This window comes from Phyllostomus hastatus, unplaced genomic scaffold, assembly GCF_019186645.2.
Source record: "Phyllostomus hastatus isolate PE091 unplaced genomic scaffold, TTU_PhHast_1.1 phas_contig_62, whole genome shotgun sequence".
Classification (NCBI taxonomy): Eukaryota; Metazoa; Chordata; class Mammalia; order Chiroptera; family Phyllostomidae; genus Phyllostomus; species Phyllostomus hastatus.
In genome coordinates, this window is record NW_025333921.1 from 927,469 (window position 1) to 942,956 (window position 15,488).

The 15,488-nt window shown below is 38.9% G+C and overlaps 2 protein-coding genes across 11 annotated transcripts in view; one reads left to right on the top strand and one right to left on the bottom strand.

The window, feature by feature from the left end:
- The first annotated feature begins 356 nt into the window (after positions 1-356).
- Positions 357-2,033, top strand: INSM2 (INSM transcriptional repressor 2). Its single transcript, XM_045848735.1, has one exon. It carries the CDS (start codon positions 357-359, stop codon positions 2,031-2,033), a length of 1,677 nt encoding a protein of 558 aa, XP_045704691.1.
- A 2,166-nt stretch (positions 2,034-4,199) lies between these two features.
- RALGAPA1 (Ral GTPase activating protein catalytic subunit alpha 1) overlaps positions 4,200-15,488 on the bottom strand; it is a 262,117-nt gene continuing 250,828 nt past the window's right edge. For 4 of the 10 annotated variants that reach the window (XM_045848430.1, XM_045848425.1, XM_045848429.1 and 1 more), the window contains 3 exons: positions 14,472-14,596; positions 7,487-7,489; positions 4,200-5,531 (listed from right to left, as the gene is read on the bottom strand). In XM_045848430.1, the coding sequence (XP_045704386.1) occupies positions 5,383-5,531; positions 7,487-7,489; positions 14,472-14,596 (277 nt within the window). In that variant the 3' untranslated portion in view covers positions 4,200-5,382. Of the gene's footprint in view, positions 5,532-7,195; positions 7,261-7,486; positions 7,490-13,847; positions 13,879-14,471; positions 14,597-15,488 lie in introns of those variants that run through there. The other 6 variants (XM_045848431.1, XM_045848423.1, XM_045848427.1 and 3 more) reach the window with 5 other exon arrangements.

Genomic DNA, 15,488 nt, shown 5'->3' on the forward strand with positions numbered 1-15,488 from the left:
CTTACCTTCCTGAGTTGTTACCAGTTGGGTGGCAGGGGGAGGTGCCGCGGGCAGCCCATGAGCCACCTGCTGGGGCTGGGTGGTGCGGAGGCCAGGAGGCGGGCAGAGCCTTGCTCCCTGCCGGCCTAGCGGACCCTCGTGAGGCCGTGGGGTGAAAACCCCGCCCCCAGCACCCGCTCCCACTCCTGATTGGGCGGCCCAGCCCCGAGACGGCCCAGGGGTCCCCTGGCCTGCGTCTCAGCTATAAAGGCTGCGGATGCATGACCGCCACGAAGCTCGAGTGGCTGCGGCTCGCCCTTTTTCAGCCCCTGTGGCATCCCCGTTACTCCGTGCCCCCCAGCGCGCTCGACTCCACCATGCCAAGGGGCTTCCTGGTGAAGCGAACAAAACGGACAGGCGGCGCATACCGAGTGCGCCTAGCGCAGCGGGTCTTCCCCAAGCCGGAGCCCCAGGGGGCGCCGCCCTTCCCCAAGGAGGCTTCCCGTGCCCCGCAGTCGGATGCAGAGCGGCCGGCACCCCCTAGCCCGGAGGAGCCCGGAAAGGGGCTGGAGGAAGTGGCGGCCCGGGAACTGTCGGGGTCGCCATGTCGGGCAGCGGGGGTGAGACCGGAGCCGCGCGGGCGGGAAGGTGCAGAGTGGAGGGTGGATGGCAGGGAGGGTCCCAGGCCCAGCTCCAGCCCTGCGAAGCCGGTGGGCACGGAGCTGCGCCGGGCGTTTCTGGAGCGCTGCCTTAGTTCGCCTGTCTCCGCGGAGTCCTTCCCCGGGGGCGCCGCCGCCGTGGCTGCTTTTTCTTGTTCAGTGGCACCAGCAGCCGTACCAACCTCAGGGGAGCAGTTCCAGCTGCCGCTCCGGGCACCGTTCCCGGACCCTGCGCTTCATCCGGACCCCGCGCCCCTCTCCGCTGCCCTGCACAGCCTGAAGCGGCCCGCGGCCGGCGAACGCCGCGCCAAGGCGCCTCCGGGCTGCATGTCTGGACCTGCGGCTGCGGGAGTCAAGAAGCCAAAGGCTGTGAGGAAGTTGAGCTTTGCGGATGAAGTGACCACATCTCCCGTCTTGGGCCTGAAGATCAAGGAGGAGGAGCCCGGAACCCCGTCCCGGGGCCCGGGGGGCGGCCGCACGCCGCTGGGGGAGTTCATCTGCCAGCTGTGCAAGGAGCAGTATGCGGACCCCTTCGCTCTGGCTCAGCATCGCTGCTCTCGCATCGTCCGGGTGGAGTACCGCTGCCCCGAGTGCGACAAGGTCTTCAGCTGCCCAGCGAACCTCGCCTCCCATCGCCGCTGGCACAAGCCCCGTCCCACAGTGGCAAACGCCGCCACGGTCTCCTCGATTGACGGGAAGCTTCCTCCTTCATCCTCCTCGGAGTCCGGGCCTGTTGCTTTTTTGGCGAAGGGGAAGGAGAACAGCCGGGCAGAACAGACCGAAAATCAGCACCTGCAGCCCAGGGACAGCTCCAGGGCGGAGCAGCGCCCGGACAGCGCCCAGGCCCCAGGCCTCCAGGTGTTGTCCCACCTCGAGGCACCGCTCCCTCGGGTTCCCTACTCGGAAGGGGTGCTAGGGAGCCGGGTGCCTGGGCCGAGCACTGCCAGCGGTATCGGGGAACCCGAGATCTTCGTGTGCCCCTATTGCCACAAAAAGTTCCGTCGCCAAGCCTATCTGCGCAAGCATCTGGGCACTCACGAAGCGGCCTCGGCCCGAGCGCTTGCCCCAGGCTTTGGGTCCGAACGCGTCACCCCACTGGCCTTCGCTTGCCCACTGTGCGGGGCGCACTTCCCCTCTGCAGACATCAGGGACAAGCACAGGCTGTGGCATGCTGTCCGGGACGAGCTGCTCCTGCCGGCTTTGGCCGGGGCACCCCCAGAAGCTCCGAGTCAGGGAGGGGCACCCGACGGGAGTGCTCAGCAAATTTTCTCGTGCAAGCACTGCCCATCCACTTTTTTTAGCTCCCCAGGGCTTACCCGACACATTAACAAGTGCCACCCCTCAGAAAGCCGGCAGGTACTGCTGCTGCAGATGCCACTGCGGCCAGGCTGTTGAGGGCCGAGAGACACGCTAGATTGCGAGGTTGGTCCTGGAGGAAACAGATCACGGGAATTTCTGTGGGGCTTTGTTCAACTTGCAAGTTTACCCCCTTTCCTGTATTTCTCTCCTAAAAAGTCCCAGTAGTCAATGTTCTGACACAGGAGCGGACAGCAAAATGTAAAATCCCTTTCTAGAGCAGGTATGTATATGGATAGTATTAACATTCCCCGTCAAGAACTGTCATCTTTAAATCCTTCTTACTTTCCCCACGAAAATAGGATTCCTTCCTTGCTCTCCAAACTCTGAAGATCCTAATGAATCCTATGACTTGTAATTCCTATGGAAAGTCGCAGTGAATGCATGCATGTCTCAATGTCTACAAAGGATTCTAGCTACCAACGATGGTAGTCATTTTTCCTCCTGTTATTATCGCGGACACCTATGTAGTTTCTGTCTCAATAGGGTCAGATATCTTGCATTGTATTTTCTGTGAATTAAAAGTTGTGACTGGTGCCAAACTTATGGGGTCTGGTGGGAGGGGAGGTGTGGATTAAAGACCTGTGTTTGTAGGCAGCCAATATAGGATGTTTGCGCATTTCAGGGTTGTGGGGATTTCCCTGTAAGCTTTCTTTTTCGTAGTAGTCCATTTTTAAGTTAGTGTTTGGAGGTGAGGAGGGTAGTACTTTACAGGAAGGAGCTGAGATACCCCCAAGATCCTCACCTTTAGCTATTTTGTGTGTAGTATTCAGCAAGAACTACTTTAAACCTTAAAAAGCTTTTTGGAAATGTAGAGCTAATTTTCTTAAGTTTAACTGTTTTAGTAGGGTTTCATCCAAATTGTTTAATGCTTCTATTGTAAATCTCATACAGCATATTATATATTAAACTACATTCAGCTTAAGGAAGATGTTAATACCTATAATCCACTATGAAACAGAATGGCAATTCATTCAATGTCCAGTATTTTCTTTTCAGCAACCTGTTTTAGATTTTTTTGGTAAACCATATTTGGAGTACATTCTGAACCCATGCCCCTATAGCCAGAGTTTGGGACACTGGCTGCGTACTGCTTGACAGCCCATATTTGTAAGATGCTTACCACCAAATAAATGTACATAGCTGGTGCTTTGTTGTGTTCTGTTTGTCTTAAGAATCCCATTAAACACAGCCTATTTCTCAAAGCCACACCTTATCTCCCCAAAGCTAGTATCCTACTTTAGAATGTTAGTGACCCACTTAGACAGAATACAGACAGGAGAAATTTTATTTTGTAAATGAATGTAATGGTGAGGAAATGCACTGAAAAAATTTCCTTTGAAGTATGGCTGCACAAATAGAACTACAAAAGGCACAGAATATGCACTATTCTTTAAACCTAAAGATGCTTCACCACAACAAAATATCAACAGAAGCATGGGGATTGGCTGTGGGAGTCGGGGTGTGGGCTGGGTGGAGGGGGTGAAAATTGGGACAACTGTAATAACATAAATAAAATATTAAAAATACTTTTTTGAGAAAGCTAATGAATAGTATCATCTGAAGTTGAAAAAAATCATGTTAATTGTGCTAATTAACATCACTATTTCAAGTTGGTATTTTCACTCCATTGTTACCTATCACCAATCCATTAGCTGTTCACTAAAAACCAAACCAAACCACTACAGAACGTGTAATCAGCTACTTCGATTTTTCTCTTTGCAACCCTCACCTTGGTTGTGGGAAACTGTCTGCATTGTTTTATCTTGTTCCCAGGGCCATTTGTTTATCTTCTTTCTTAGGAATTTAAGTTTATTTTCTATATCATTTTTATAGGAATGTTTTTATTTATAAGAAAAAAAGTGCACAGGTTTTAGAAACTGTTAAAAATTTTGTTCCTGAATGTATAGTATAAAGTAAATTTAAGAAATCAAAGAAGCACGAGGTGAAGCTGAGATAAACTGACGCTTTAACCAAGTGCACTGGATGGAGCTTCCGGCCAGCCTTATGAAGGTGTAAGATTTCTCGCATTTTTAATGACTGTGGTAGGATCCCTGAGAAATAAGTTAGGGTTGCATCCTGAGAATTCAAATCCATTTTTCATGACTAAGATAACTTTGGTTTATGCTTTGCATCTTTCTATTCATCATATAACCCTGATTATTAAATCTGAAAATTATAAAAGACAAAAAATGCTCAAGGACATAAGTGATAATAATTTTATTGTATTACTAAATATTATACCATATATATTTTTCACTGTTACAAATCTGTAGATACTACATGAATGATGATATATAATTTATATTTTAGAGTTTGCTAGTATGATGTATTTACACATGCAGTTAGTACCGATGTCATGCTACATTTCCTTAGGAGATGCCTGTTCAAAATAAAATATGAGCAAAATATGAGTGGCTCCTCTACTGTAGGAAATACTTCTGAAGGGTGGGATGCACACCGACCTGCATCTGCAAGTTCAGTATTAAATATATTAGATTTAATTTAGACTCCTGGGCCATGTTCCTTTTTAAAAAAAATACACACAATTTAATTAACACATTTATATTTTGAAGTTTTTTCCTTCTTTTCTTTCTTCTTCCCAAGTCTCCCCTTTTGGTACTTATGAAGAACACAGGCACACCAGGATCTACCAGCCAATAATGAAGGGACACAATCTCAAAACAAATGGCATTTAACAGTGATACCATTTAAAAAGCAAAACATTAGAAAAATATTAAAGCTAAAATAAATCAAAGTTCAGCACAGTGATTTTTTTCTGGTTATTAGATTTGGAATCACCTGCACAGCTAAGAAACAAGGCATTGTTTTGGGAAGAAGTTAATGCTAAAATTTCAGTTAGAATTTGAGAAGCCAAAAGACCATTTATTTTAAGTGTTTTGTTTTCATAACATAAATAATCCATACAACTCCTGTGTATTAACAGAGCTGCAACTTTTGGTGTTAACTGCACAAATGCTTAAATTTAAAATTTACATTTGTAAAAATTATATATTTACTGAGCCCATGAAGTTGCAGTGAAGCATGATAAAATAATGAGGCTATCTGTCCAATTATATTTTGGTTCAAAGTTAATCATGAAATTAAAAGTAAGACTACTTAAACATAATTATCTAGAAAGGTAAAGGAGTGTTGAATAAAACTCCCCCAAATATGGCAGTTGGAGTGTGTGGGGGAAAACCTAACTGAATAAACAATTCAAATCTAAAATATTGTTACAAATTATTTAAATCCAGTGTTTTGTTTTTTAACAATAAGTGTTCAGGAAGGAACATGCGTGTTATGGCAAACAGGAGGGTCTGAAAGGGTTAACATTATATGCATGCTAAGGTGGCTACTGCTGATCACTGCTGGGCTGCTTGTCTCCTTAGGATTTATTGGCTGAGCCAGAGGAACGACGCAGCTTCATGGACATACGGCTTTTGCTAGTTCGAGGAGACATTGGAGAGGCCAGGTCAGCCCCATCTACCTGCGTTGCTGTGGGAGTTTCACTGGGTAGAATCTCTGGGTAGGAGCCTGTGGGGAAAAAGCAAGAGCATTAGGTCATCTAGCCTCTCATTCCATACAAAACAAACTTCTGTTACTAATCTGTATTGTAGCAATGGATCCCAACTTTTAATGAGGTCTTTTGAAAGACAAAAGCAAGCCCAAAACTTGCTACAACAATCTACTAATATTTCATTTAAAACACAATGAATGACCTGGTGGCTCATGTCATATTAGCAAGAAAGCGCCAATCACTATTTCCAGAGCCAGAACTAACCAATAAGCTCTCCAGAAAAAGCAATAGGAAGCAAAATCTTTGGGCCAGAAAGGACAGGGATCCAAAGCACCATTAGCATGCAGGGAAGTGACTGAAGCAGGTAAGAAGGACCAATTCCTATCTCTAGGGTATAGGGCATAACCAAGGAAAAGGGCCTTCATTGCTCAAACTTTAAAGTATTGGTACCAATCAGTTCCAAAAGGAGTTCAGCACTATGAGACCATTAAACATGCTAAGTATTAAAATATGCTTTTTAAGAAGGAGCAAGACAAATTCCAGGAAAAGAGAAAAAGAATTTAGATGTGAAAGCCAGTCAAAAAGACAAACTGACCCCTGGAAATGTCTCAATTTAGAATAGATAAGCAATGCTTTTCTTTTCCTTAATTTAAACTTTGTAATTATATTATCCAGTCCCAGCAAACAGGTTAACTAGTAGAACTAGAAGATAAAAAATTTAAAAGAAGTTTAAATTAGAAAATTCTGTGTCATTTACAAAGTTGTTCTTGATCTCTGTACTTTAGTTCCATGAATTATGATTCTTTAATATACACTAACTACAAAATTTTGCACATTGTAGGCTTTCAAATATTTTCTGAATGAATAAATAAGAATTTACATGAAAAATAAAAACTCTTCAAAAAAAAAACCAAAGAAAATCAGCAAACATAACAATAGCAACATTTAAAAAAATCCTGTATATTTTAAGGCACTTTATTCCAGATTTTCTGGGTTACCCAGAAAATTTTCTCTGTGTGTCACACCCCCCGCCCCGTCTAGGCGGCAGCCTGAATCCACGCATCTCCCTGCTCTGTGGGGGGAGACTCCGGCATGTTCATTAGCCAGTGCAGCACCTCACTGGCACTTCAAGCTTGGAAACAATTACACTAGCACTTCCACAGAATAAAACATCTGTGTCTAAGTTGAAGTTATTAATATCTGTAAGCAAACACAAGACCATTCAACAGGGGATACAGGTCCTTTTGAGAAGTATCCCTTTGATTATTAAGAATGTGTCTTGGTAAATACTTCAAAATGTTTTTAAGGCCAAATGTTCTAATTATACTTATAAGCAAACATACATTGTCAAATAAAAAACACTTTATTACTCAAAATCCAGATCTATTAACCTTTCAAAGTAACTTCTCCAACCTTCTTTCTTTTCTAATTGAAATGACCGGCCTTCAAAATACGAGGAGGAGGAAATGTATTTCTGTTCACCTTTCCTCTTCCTGGACATCTGAATGGGCTGACATTAGACCCATACTGGAAAACCTAGGGAAGAACATGAATCCACGGCCCTTTTAGGAAAGCATTGCAGATGAATGGCAGAAGGAAGGCGGAGAGCAGTAGCTCATGCTTTTCTGGTAATGCGTATTTTTCCCGGCCAATCATGACAGGCCTTCCCATGGCTATTTACCTTGAGATGGCCAATGTTTTCTAGCGGAGGTTTTGGGAGGAAGAGAACTATCACTGCATTTCTTTCTTTGTTGTAAATGAAGAAATGGAGTAGCGAGCAGAAGTGAGAAAACAAAAGAGAAGATAGATAACAGATATGAGAGACACAGTGCAGAATTTTACAGGTGTTAACCGAGGAGCAGGGAAGAGAGTAGTCAGGTTTTTAATATGAAATACAACTGGTCATGCAACGTGTTAGGGTGATGATGTTTTACAATGGATATTGCTTTGTAAATTCAAATGTTATACTTACCAACTACAAGTTCAAACAGGGGAAAAGAAAAGAAAAGAAGTCTATGAGAGATCCTATAAACATCTATCTTTCAAAGTGTTCACTGTACTGGTGGCATGTTATCCTAATCATTCAGTCATAAAATCTCTAGAGCTATACTACCCAACAGGCTAGCCAGAGCTGCCACATTAATTACATTAAAATTAAATAAAATAATTGGCTTCTCAGTGCACTAAGTCACATTTCAAGTGTTCAGCAGCCACATGTGGCTTAGTGAAAACCATACTGGACAGTGAAGATACAGAATATTTTCATCCTCATAGAAAGTTTTAGGAGAACACTGCTTTAGAGTATGCCAAATCAAAGAATATTTTCCTCAAAAACAGGAATTCCCATGTATGAGAATGAAGGCCCCTTTAGTAAATTGAGTCAAACCAGGCTTTTTAGTGTGTGTGGCATATAGCTATGAGTACCTCCTCATGTATTAGCAAATATTTATGGTATATATTCAGCATACACAAACTCTGTAAATAATTGATTAGAGAGATCTCGATTTTACATGTAAACAATACAGTGATACCTAAACTTCATTTCATATCCTACTCTGCCTAAGTACTAATTTATATCAGCTCAGTCATAAAGAATGTTAATTTATTTCTATTATTAATATATCCTCAAGTATAAAGTTTAAAAAGTATCTATGGATTCCTATGTTTATGCATGTCATACCTGTTATAAATGTTGGTTCATTACTCACACAGACTGTGTCCATATCTTGATGGTATAATAAACTGATTCATACTTTACAATGAATTATTATTACAAATAACATGATAAATATGACTTTGGGGATTTCTACAGATTATGAAAGGGAACTCAATGTAATGTGGCTTTGTTTGTGCTGCTTGCTGACAGGTATGACCAGTTTGAAACTGTGACAGTTACAGGGTAAATACAGCCTTTAAAAATACTGTGACTTTGAAAAAAATTTCAATTAATACTGAACTAAGAGGTAATGTGAAATATTAGAAAGCATGTGCACAGGTTAGACGGACCTTGGTTCAATGTCAAGTTACTTGCTGTTTGTTAGGTTACTAGCTGTTGGATTTTGGGCAAACTGACTTGAGACAGTCTTAGTTGTAAAATGGAGACAATACTAATTATTTTGCAAAGTTGTGAGGGATGAATGACTACAGATGCAAAGATCCTGGCACAGAGCAGGTACACAGTAAGTGTAGCCCTATAATAAAGCTATTGAACAGGTAAGAGTGAAAATTAATAGACTGAATCAGAAAAAATGAGGATTAGAAAAAAGGGATAGAAATTAGAAATATTTTTGAAGAAAATGATCACTTACAAAATATAACTGTCAAAATGTAGAGAACAGCACATACTAGTAAGTTCAGTTTTGGGGAGATTAATTTATCTACTTTTATGCTAATATTCCTAACAAAATATAACCTTATATTAAAGGATGCAGATTACCCAAATAATCTTACTGCTTTAATATTGTTAAAGGAGTTGATAAGTGATTAAGATTAGCATGGATGCACCATGGAGTGTCATGAAGGAAATAACACAATTTACAATAAAATAATATAGAACTACAGGCAAACAAGTGGTTTCATTTTAAGATATTCAAGAACTGCCATTATTGCAGACTTAGAACACCTAAGCTAGTCATATTTTATCTCTTTACAAATGAGAAAACTTGGTTCAAGACAGATTAATTTATTTGAGATCATGCAGATAATAAATAGTGCTAGGGTTTAATCCAGATCAGTCTGATTCCACAGCCCATCCTTCTCCATGGTAACCTTAAAACTATTAAAAAAAAAAGATGACCATGATGAAAGAAATAAGATTTTTCAATGAGTGGAAAAGCAGAGTGTTCAAAATAAAAATCTTTAACAACTTCTAATTTGTAAATATGACATGTTATTGAGCAACTTCTCTATCTCTTCTTTCTTTCAACAGCAAGAACAGGCTGAAAATATTTAGACAAAATGGGTAGTTATAATAGTTGAGGCCCTGGCTGCTGTGGCTCAGTGGATTGAGTGCCAGCCTGCAAACCAAAGGGTCACAGGTTCGATTCCCAGTCAAGGCACAAGCCTGGGCTGCAGGCCAGGTCTCCAGTAGGGGGCTCATGAGATGCAACCACACACTGATGTTTCTCTCCCTATCTTTCTCCCTCCCTTCCCCTCTCTCTAAATATAAATAAATAAAATCTTTTAAAAAGAGTTTAAAAAAATAATAGTTGAGATCATGGACTCTCAAGGCAGGCTCTGGCAAATCTATTTATTTATTTATTTATTTATTTATTTATTTATTTATTCATTCATTCATCCATTCATTTATTTATTTAAAATCTCACAGAATTGCCATGAAGATTAAATTAGAGACTGCATGTGTAGTACTTAACACAGTGCCTGGCACTCAGCAATTGCTCTATTATTATTTTAGACCTAAAATATATCCTTTCAGATCACTTCAGAGGCTGGAAAGAAAAGTTTAAAATAACATTTAAAGAACACTGAGCTAAAAAGGTTACCAGCAGCAATGGCTAAGTTTTGATGATTCATTCCACCCAAAGATTCAAAGAGATGGATCTCACCGTCAGAATGCTGCCCCACCGACATGTGACAGTACAGATTTTATGGATAACAGTAAAATCGATTAGAATGAAGGAAGATTAGATGCTAGTCTAGGTCTTCATAATCATTCTTCTCTAAATTGACCCCTTTTTAGATGGCACAGAAATATTTGAATTTTATTACTTATTTTTATAATATTTAAATAGGAACCTGTACATTTTCTAAAGGTAATTACACAGTTCTGTGCAGGGTTAGGGGTGTGTGTGTGTGTGTGTGTGTGTGTGTGTGTGTATACACACACACCTGTAAAGAGAATCAAACAGCATTCAATCCTTCAAGTTTTAAAGTACTAAAAATTCTAATTTGCAGAAAAACAATAAATCCAAAGGGAGTTAATTACTAGCACAAAGTAAGATAATATTAGAGGTAATTCTAGATATACTACACAATGAACATTACAAATTTTTATGGCTGATAATATAAAAAAGACAACATTGGAGAGAATGGGTGTTATTTTTAATGTTGAAATTGAGAAAAATGATATTTACTGTACATTTTCAGCAAAAAAGTCCTGTTTCTTGTTGGCACTCTGTAATTTATTTTATTAAAAAAAAAGAAGATTTGAAAAGATGATGTGCTGTTAGGGAAAAAAATCTAGAGTTTGCACTACTAATGTAATTTGGCCAAGAAGAGGAGTGATTTCATTTTCAAGTTTAGATTAGAGGACAGGTATTCATGAATATAAAAGCAGTCACTGTAAAACTTTTGATATTTTCCATACACACATGCCTGACAAAGATAAAGGGATTTTCTTCCTGTAACTTTTTTTTTTAAATAAGGGTCAAGAACAATCTAATAATGTTTTAATGTAGTTATTGTGTCACACTTTGCTGATCTTCCCTCTCCCCTCAATGACCTTAGGGATAAAAATAATTTCCCTTAAGTATCAGTCTACTGCCACAGACAGAGTCCATTTTGAGAAAACATGGTTATGAAATTTATGGATCAACTATGATACACCAAAAGTGTTTTTCATGTCTATTTAAATAACACTAAAAATTATCTAAAAAATAAATTCTCTTCGGATTTCAATGGTATATTACTGTTAGTCAGAAAGTAAGTTTTTAGATAATCTTAAATCAAGTTAAGTCAACTTAAAAAAATAGTTTTTCACACTACACCACTGAACAGAATTATAAGATTGTTTAGAAAGATTATATTGACATTACTTTAAAACTTAAATTGATTTCACTTGTGATTATATATGCATTTCCTTAATGTGGCAAATTTTATCATATGTTAAAAAGTAAAAATGAACCCCCAAACTTAGCAGTATTATGTAATTTTTGTAAACCATAAGTCAGGTCCACATTGCTATTATGTGGTATGTGGTTTATTTCATGCCTTCTCTGTCCTACTTTGACTTACACCTTTAAAGGGAGCGCCATATGTATGTATGGTTAAGGACAGGAAAATCAAAATGAGATGGAAAGAAAGAAAAAAAAAAAAACAATTGTCCTTCAGATAACAATGTTTTTGTTACCGTAGAGATAAATATTCTATTTTTATATAGTTTTGAACTAGAAATCACTTTACTAAAAATTTCGATCTTTAATAACTATAAAAGTCTATAAAAATGTATTTGGTAATACCAGACCATGTTATTTACAGGTAAAAACACTCTCTTAAAAATTAGTGTTTGTTTCTAATAGTTCCTAAAGGCAAAGACAATTTTGAAAAATTAACTGAACGCTGCCCTGACTGGTGTGGCTCAGTTGGTTGGATGTCATCTAGCAAAATGAAGGGTCGCTAGTTCCATTCCCAGTCAGAGCACATGGCTGGGTTGTGGGCTGGACCCCAGTTGGGGGTGTACAAGAGGCAACTGATTGATGTTTCTCTCTCACATCAATATTTCTCTCTCCCTCTCTTTCTCTCCCCAAATTAACTGAAAATAATTTGTAGCATGGTATTAGTTTTATGTTAAAATTCACATTTTCATTACTATTTAGATAACTTAAGTTTTATGTTAAAAAAGTTGTAAAATAAATATTGAAATACATTAGCCCTGGCTGGTGTGGCTCAGTGGATTGAGTGCCGGCCTGCAAACCAAGGGGTTGATGGTTTGATTCCCAGTGAGGGCACATGTCTGTGTTCTGGGCGGGGTCCCCAGTGGAGGGGCATGTGGGAGGCAACCACACACTGATGTTTCTCTCCCTCTCTTCCCATCTCTCTAAAAATAAATAAATAAAACCTTCAAAAAAATAAAAAATAAAGCCAAGAGAGCCTTGACTTAATTGCTGTGTCATCCTTTACTTAATGCCTCAGAAAGCGAGAATACTACTTACTTCCCATATTACATATCTGGCAAAATATGTAGGGTAATATGCAAAATATGAACGGAACACTGAGAAGAGGGATATGAAGGACCGCAGCTGGTAAACAACCACAATGTTAAAACTGACGTGCTTTATATATTTAAGGGGAAAAGTTAGTCTGAATGTGGTCCTATTATCAATATTTTTCAGTTGTGAAATTTATAACTTGACTATATGATACACAAAAGTAGTATTCATATTTATTTTAATAGTGTAGTCTATCAGATACTCACTTATTAAGAATGACATTTCCAGGTATACTTAACTAGTTTTACCTTATTATTCATTAATGTACTTTTACTTTCTTTTACCATCTGTCTTTATGCCAAACTGAGTAATTTCAGATAGTATAAATCCATTGAAGTGAATCTTATACTTTTTAACCTCTCTTTCAAAAGATTCAACCTAGTCTTAATATAATTTTCTCACTGCTAACTCTTTTATATCAATCAAAAGAGCTCTATGTTTTAGATAAGATTATTTTATAATGGCCGATTACACGGTGACAGAAATGGAAGCTTTAATTTCAATAATTAAACCTCAAATGAGAATTACAGTAATTTATTCCCAATAAATTAGACAAGAGTACTGTGCCTCTTAAACTTATTTAATATAAATATAAAGAGAATTTGAAGGCTTACTATAATGAACTTTTGTGTATATTAAATTCTCTTTTTCTGCTTCCTTTGAATACCATTAAAATAGTCACTTTTTAAAAAAAAATCCTCATCCGAGGACATTTTCTCATTGCTTGTAGAGAGAGCGAAAGGGAGAGAGAGAAACATTGATGTGAGAAACATCGATATGACAGAGAAACATTGACTGGTTGCCTCCTGCACACGCCCAGAGAGAGGATCTTGTGCACCCTGACTGGGGATTGACCAAATCTGCAACCTAGGTGTGTGCCCTGACCGGGAATCAAACCCTCAACAGTTTGGTTACAGGACAATGCTCCAATCAACTGAGCCTCACCAGCCAGGGCAAAATAGTCATCTTTGTATTTCAGGTGTCTAGTATAGTGCAAGGCACACAACAGGATAACTATTTGATAAGTTAAGATGGCCAATAACAATGCAACATATTATAAAACACAAGGACATACCATTTCAGTTCAGTAGCACTACTTTCTCATGCTGAGAAACAAAGAAGGTTAATACAACAAAGTGTAACTAATTTTAACCAAGGGTTTTATCATTCATTCTTTTTATCCCAGAACCAGTGTTAGTGTTTCATGCAGACGGTTAGTAAATATAATTCTGGAAAAAACTTAGTGACAGCTTCTGAAATGTTTAGTATGAACCAGGGCAGTGTTAAGTTTGCTTATTGTCTGAGTTACAAGCTTAGGGCTTGCTAATTTTTAAGAAAGGAAATAGGGGAAGAACAAAAAATGTTTTGGTTGACACTTTGTCTTACCTTCAGATAAACAGAACTGATATTTAATGATCTAAAGAGGGAAAATAAAATAAATGAAACAATCATAAGGAGTGCAAAGTATTACAGAATAGGAAGGCCATCAGTCATTTATTTTCTTACTGATTTCTTCAAAATTAGTTAATAGTAAAAATGCAGTACCCTCTTATAATCTTTAAATATTATAAAATAAGTCAGTTTTAAGTACTTATAAATCTAGACCACTTAACTTTAATTGAAAAATTAGAGCTAAGGCAACATTCTTGGCCATAAAATTTGATCCTCTAAAGCTGATAGAGTGCATGCTCAACCTGTGTTTATCGTGCAGGTACTTCCTTCACTAAGGGTTCCACAGTAGCCACTGCCCATCAGCTCAAATACCATGTGGTACATGTACTTCTGTGAAGATGCTGACTTTCAAAGAAATTCCATTTAGGTAAAAGAAAGTATAAATCACATTTATAAGCCAGATTCAGCTATTAAATAATGAAAAATTTATATTTCAATGTTGAAACTGGAATTTTATTCAAGCAAGCTTTCCATTATTTGAAGAGTTTTTAGAACAAAAGGGTATTGCATTTCAAGTTCAAATGATGACAAGTAACTAATACTTGCTTTTAATCTTACCGGCATCAGATGGTAAATGATGGTAGGGAGCTGGAGAAAAAACCTGTGCTGCAAAATCTTCAAACGTCGTTGGTTCTAAATGGTGCTGGACAATTGTTTGCAGGTATCGTGCTCTCTCCTCATAGCTGATTTCCTTCAGTTAAGGATGAAGTTAAATGCAGCTTACATTGGAAAAGAATAGATCTCATCAAAAAGGACTATTGCAATTGCCAAGCTATTAGTTCTTGATAAATACAGTAATTATTCACTAACTATTCTCACATATATTACAAGTATGGCTTTTTAAGTTAAAAATATGGTTTTAAACATAAGTTTACACTTTAGGATACCACTATAAATGGCAGCTTAACAGAGAGGCATTTTTTAGAAAATAATTATAATACTAAACTGTTGCAAGAAAGAAAGTTAAGTTTATTTGAGAAAGAATTCAGCTGCTATCAGGTCATCTTAGGCTCATCTTATCTTTTTAATCAGCTTCAGATCTGCAGATTTACTCTGAAAAGCCACAAGTAAATATCATACTGCTTAAAATACTATGTCTGAAATTCTGTATTTCTCATTTGTAAAGATTTATTGTGAAAAATTCCTGCATATCTTCCTCGTTTTCTAAAATCTCTGCATTTTCCCAATTGTTCTCATTTTGAATGAAGACTGCTGTTGCTGTAATCCTTGAATAACTCCATGCGGTTAAGATAAATACATAGTTGAATCTTTATGTCAGGAAAAAATACCTAGTCAATTATAACACTGAAACAAGCAGGAATATTTGCAAAGAGACCACAGGACTCCTAAATACTGTCTAACAAAGCATCTACAGGGCACTGACACTGACAGAAAAATACTGTACTTCCCTTTCACCACATTTTCTTCTCTGATATTATTGACAAGCAACCAGTGCCTTGAAGTGTTGTTGCTTTTGAACAACCCACTCCAGGCTTCCTGTTTCCGCAGGCCTGATTGTGCTGTTAGCACAGAGAGGGCGAGAAAGAGAGAGAATATTTCTGTTGTTCACGAAAG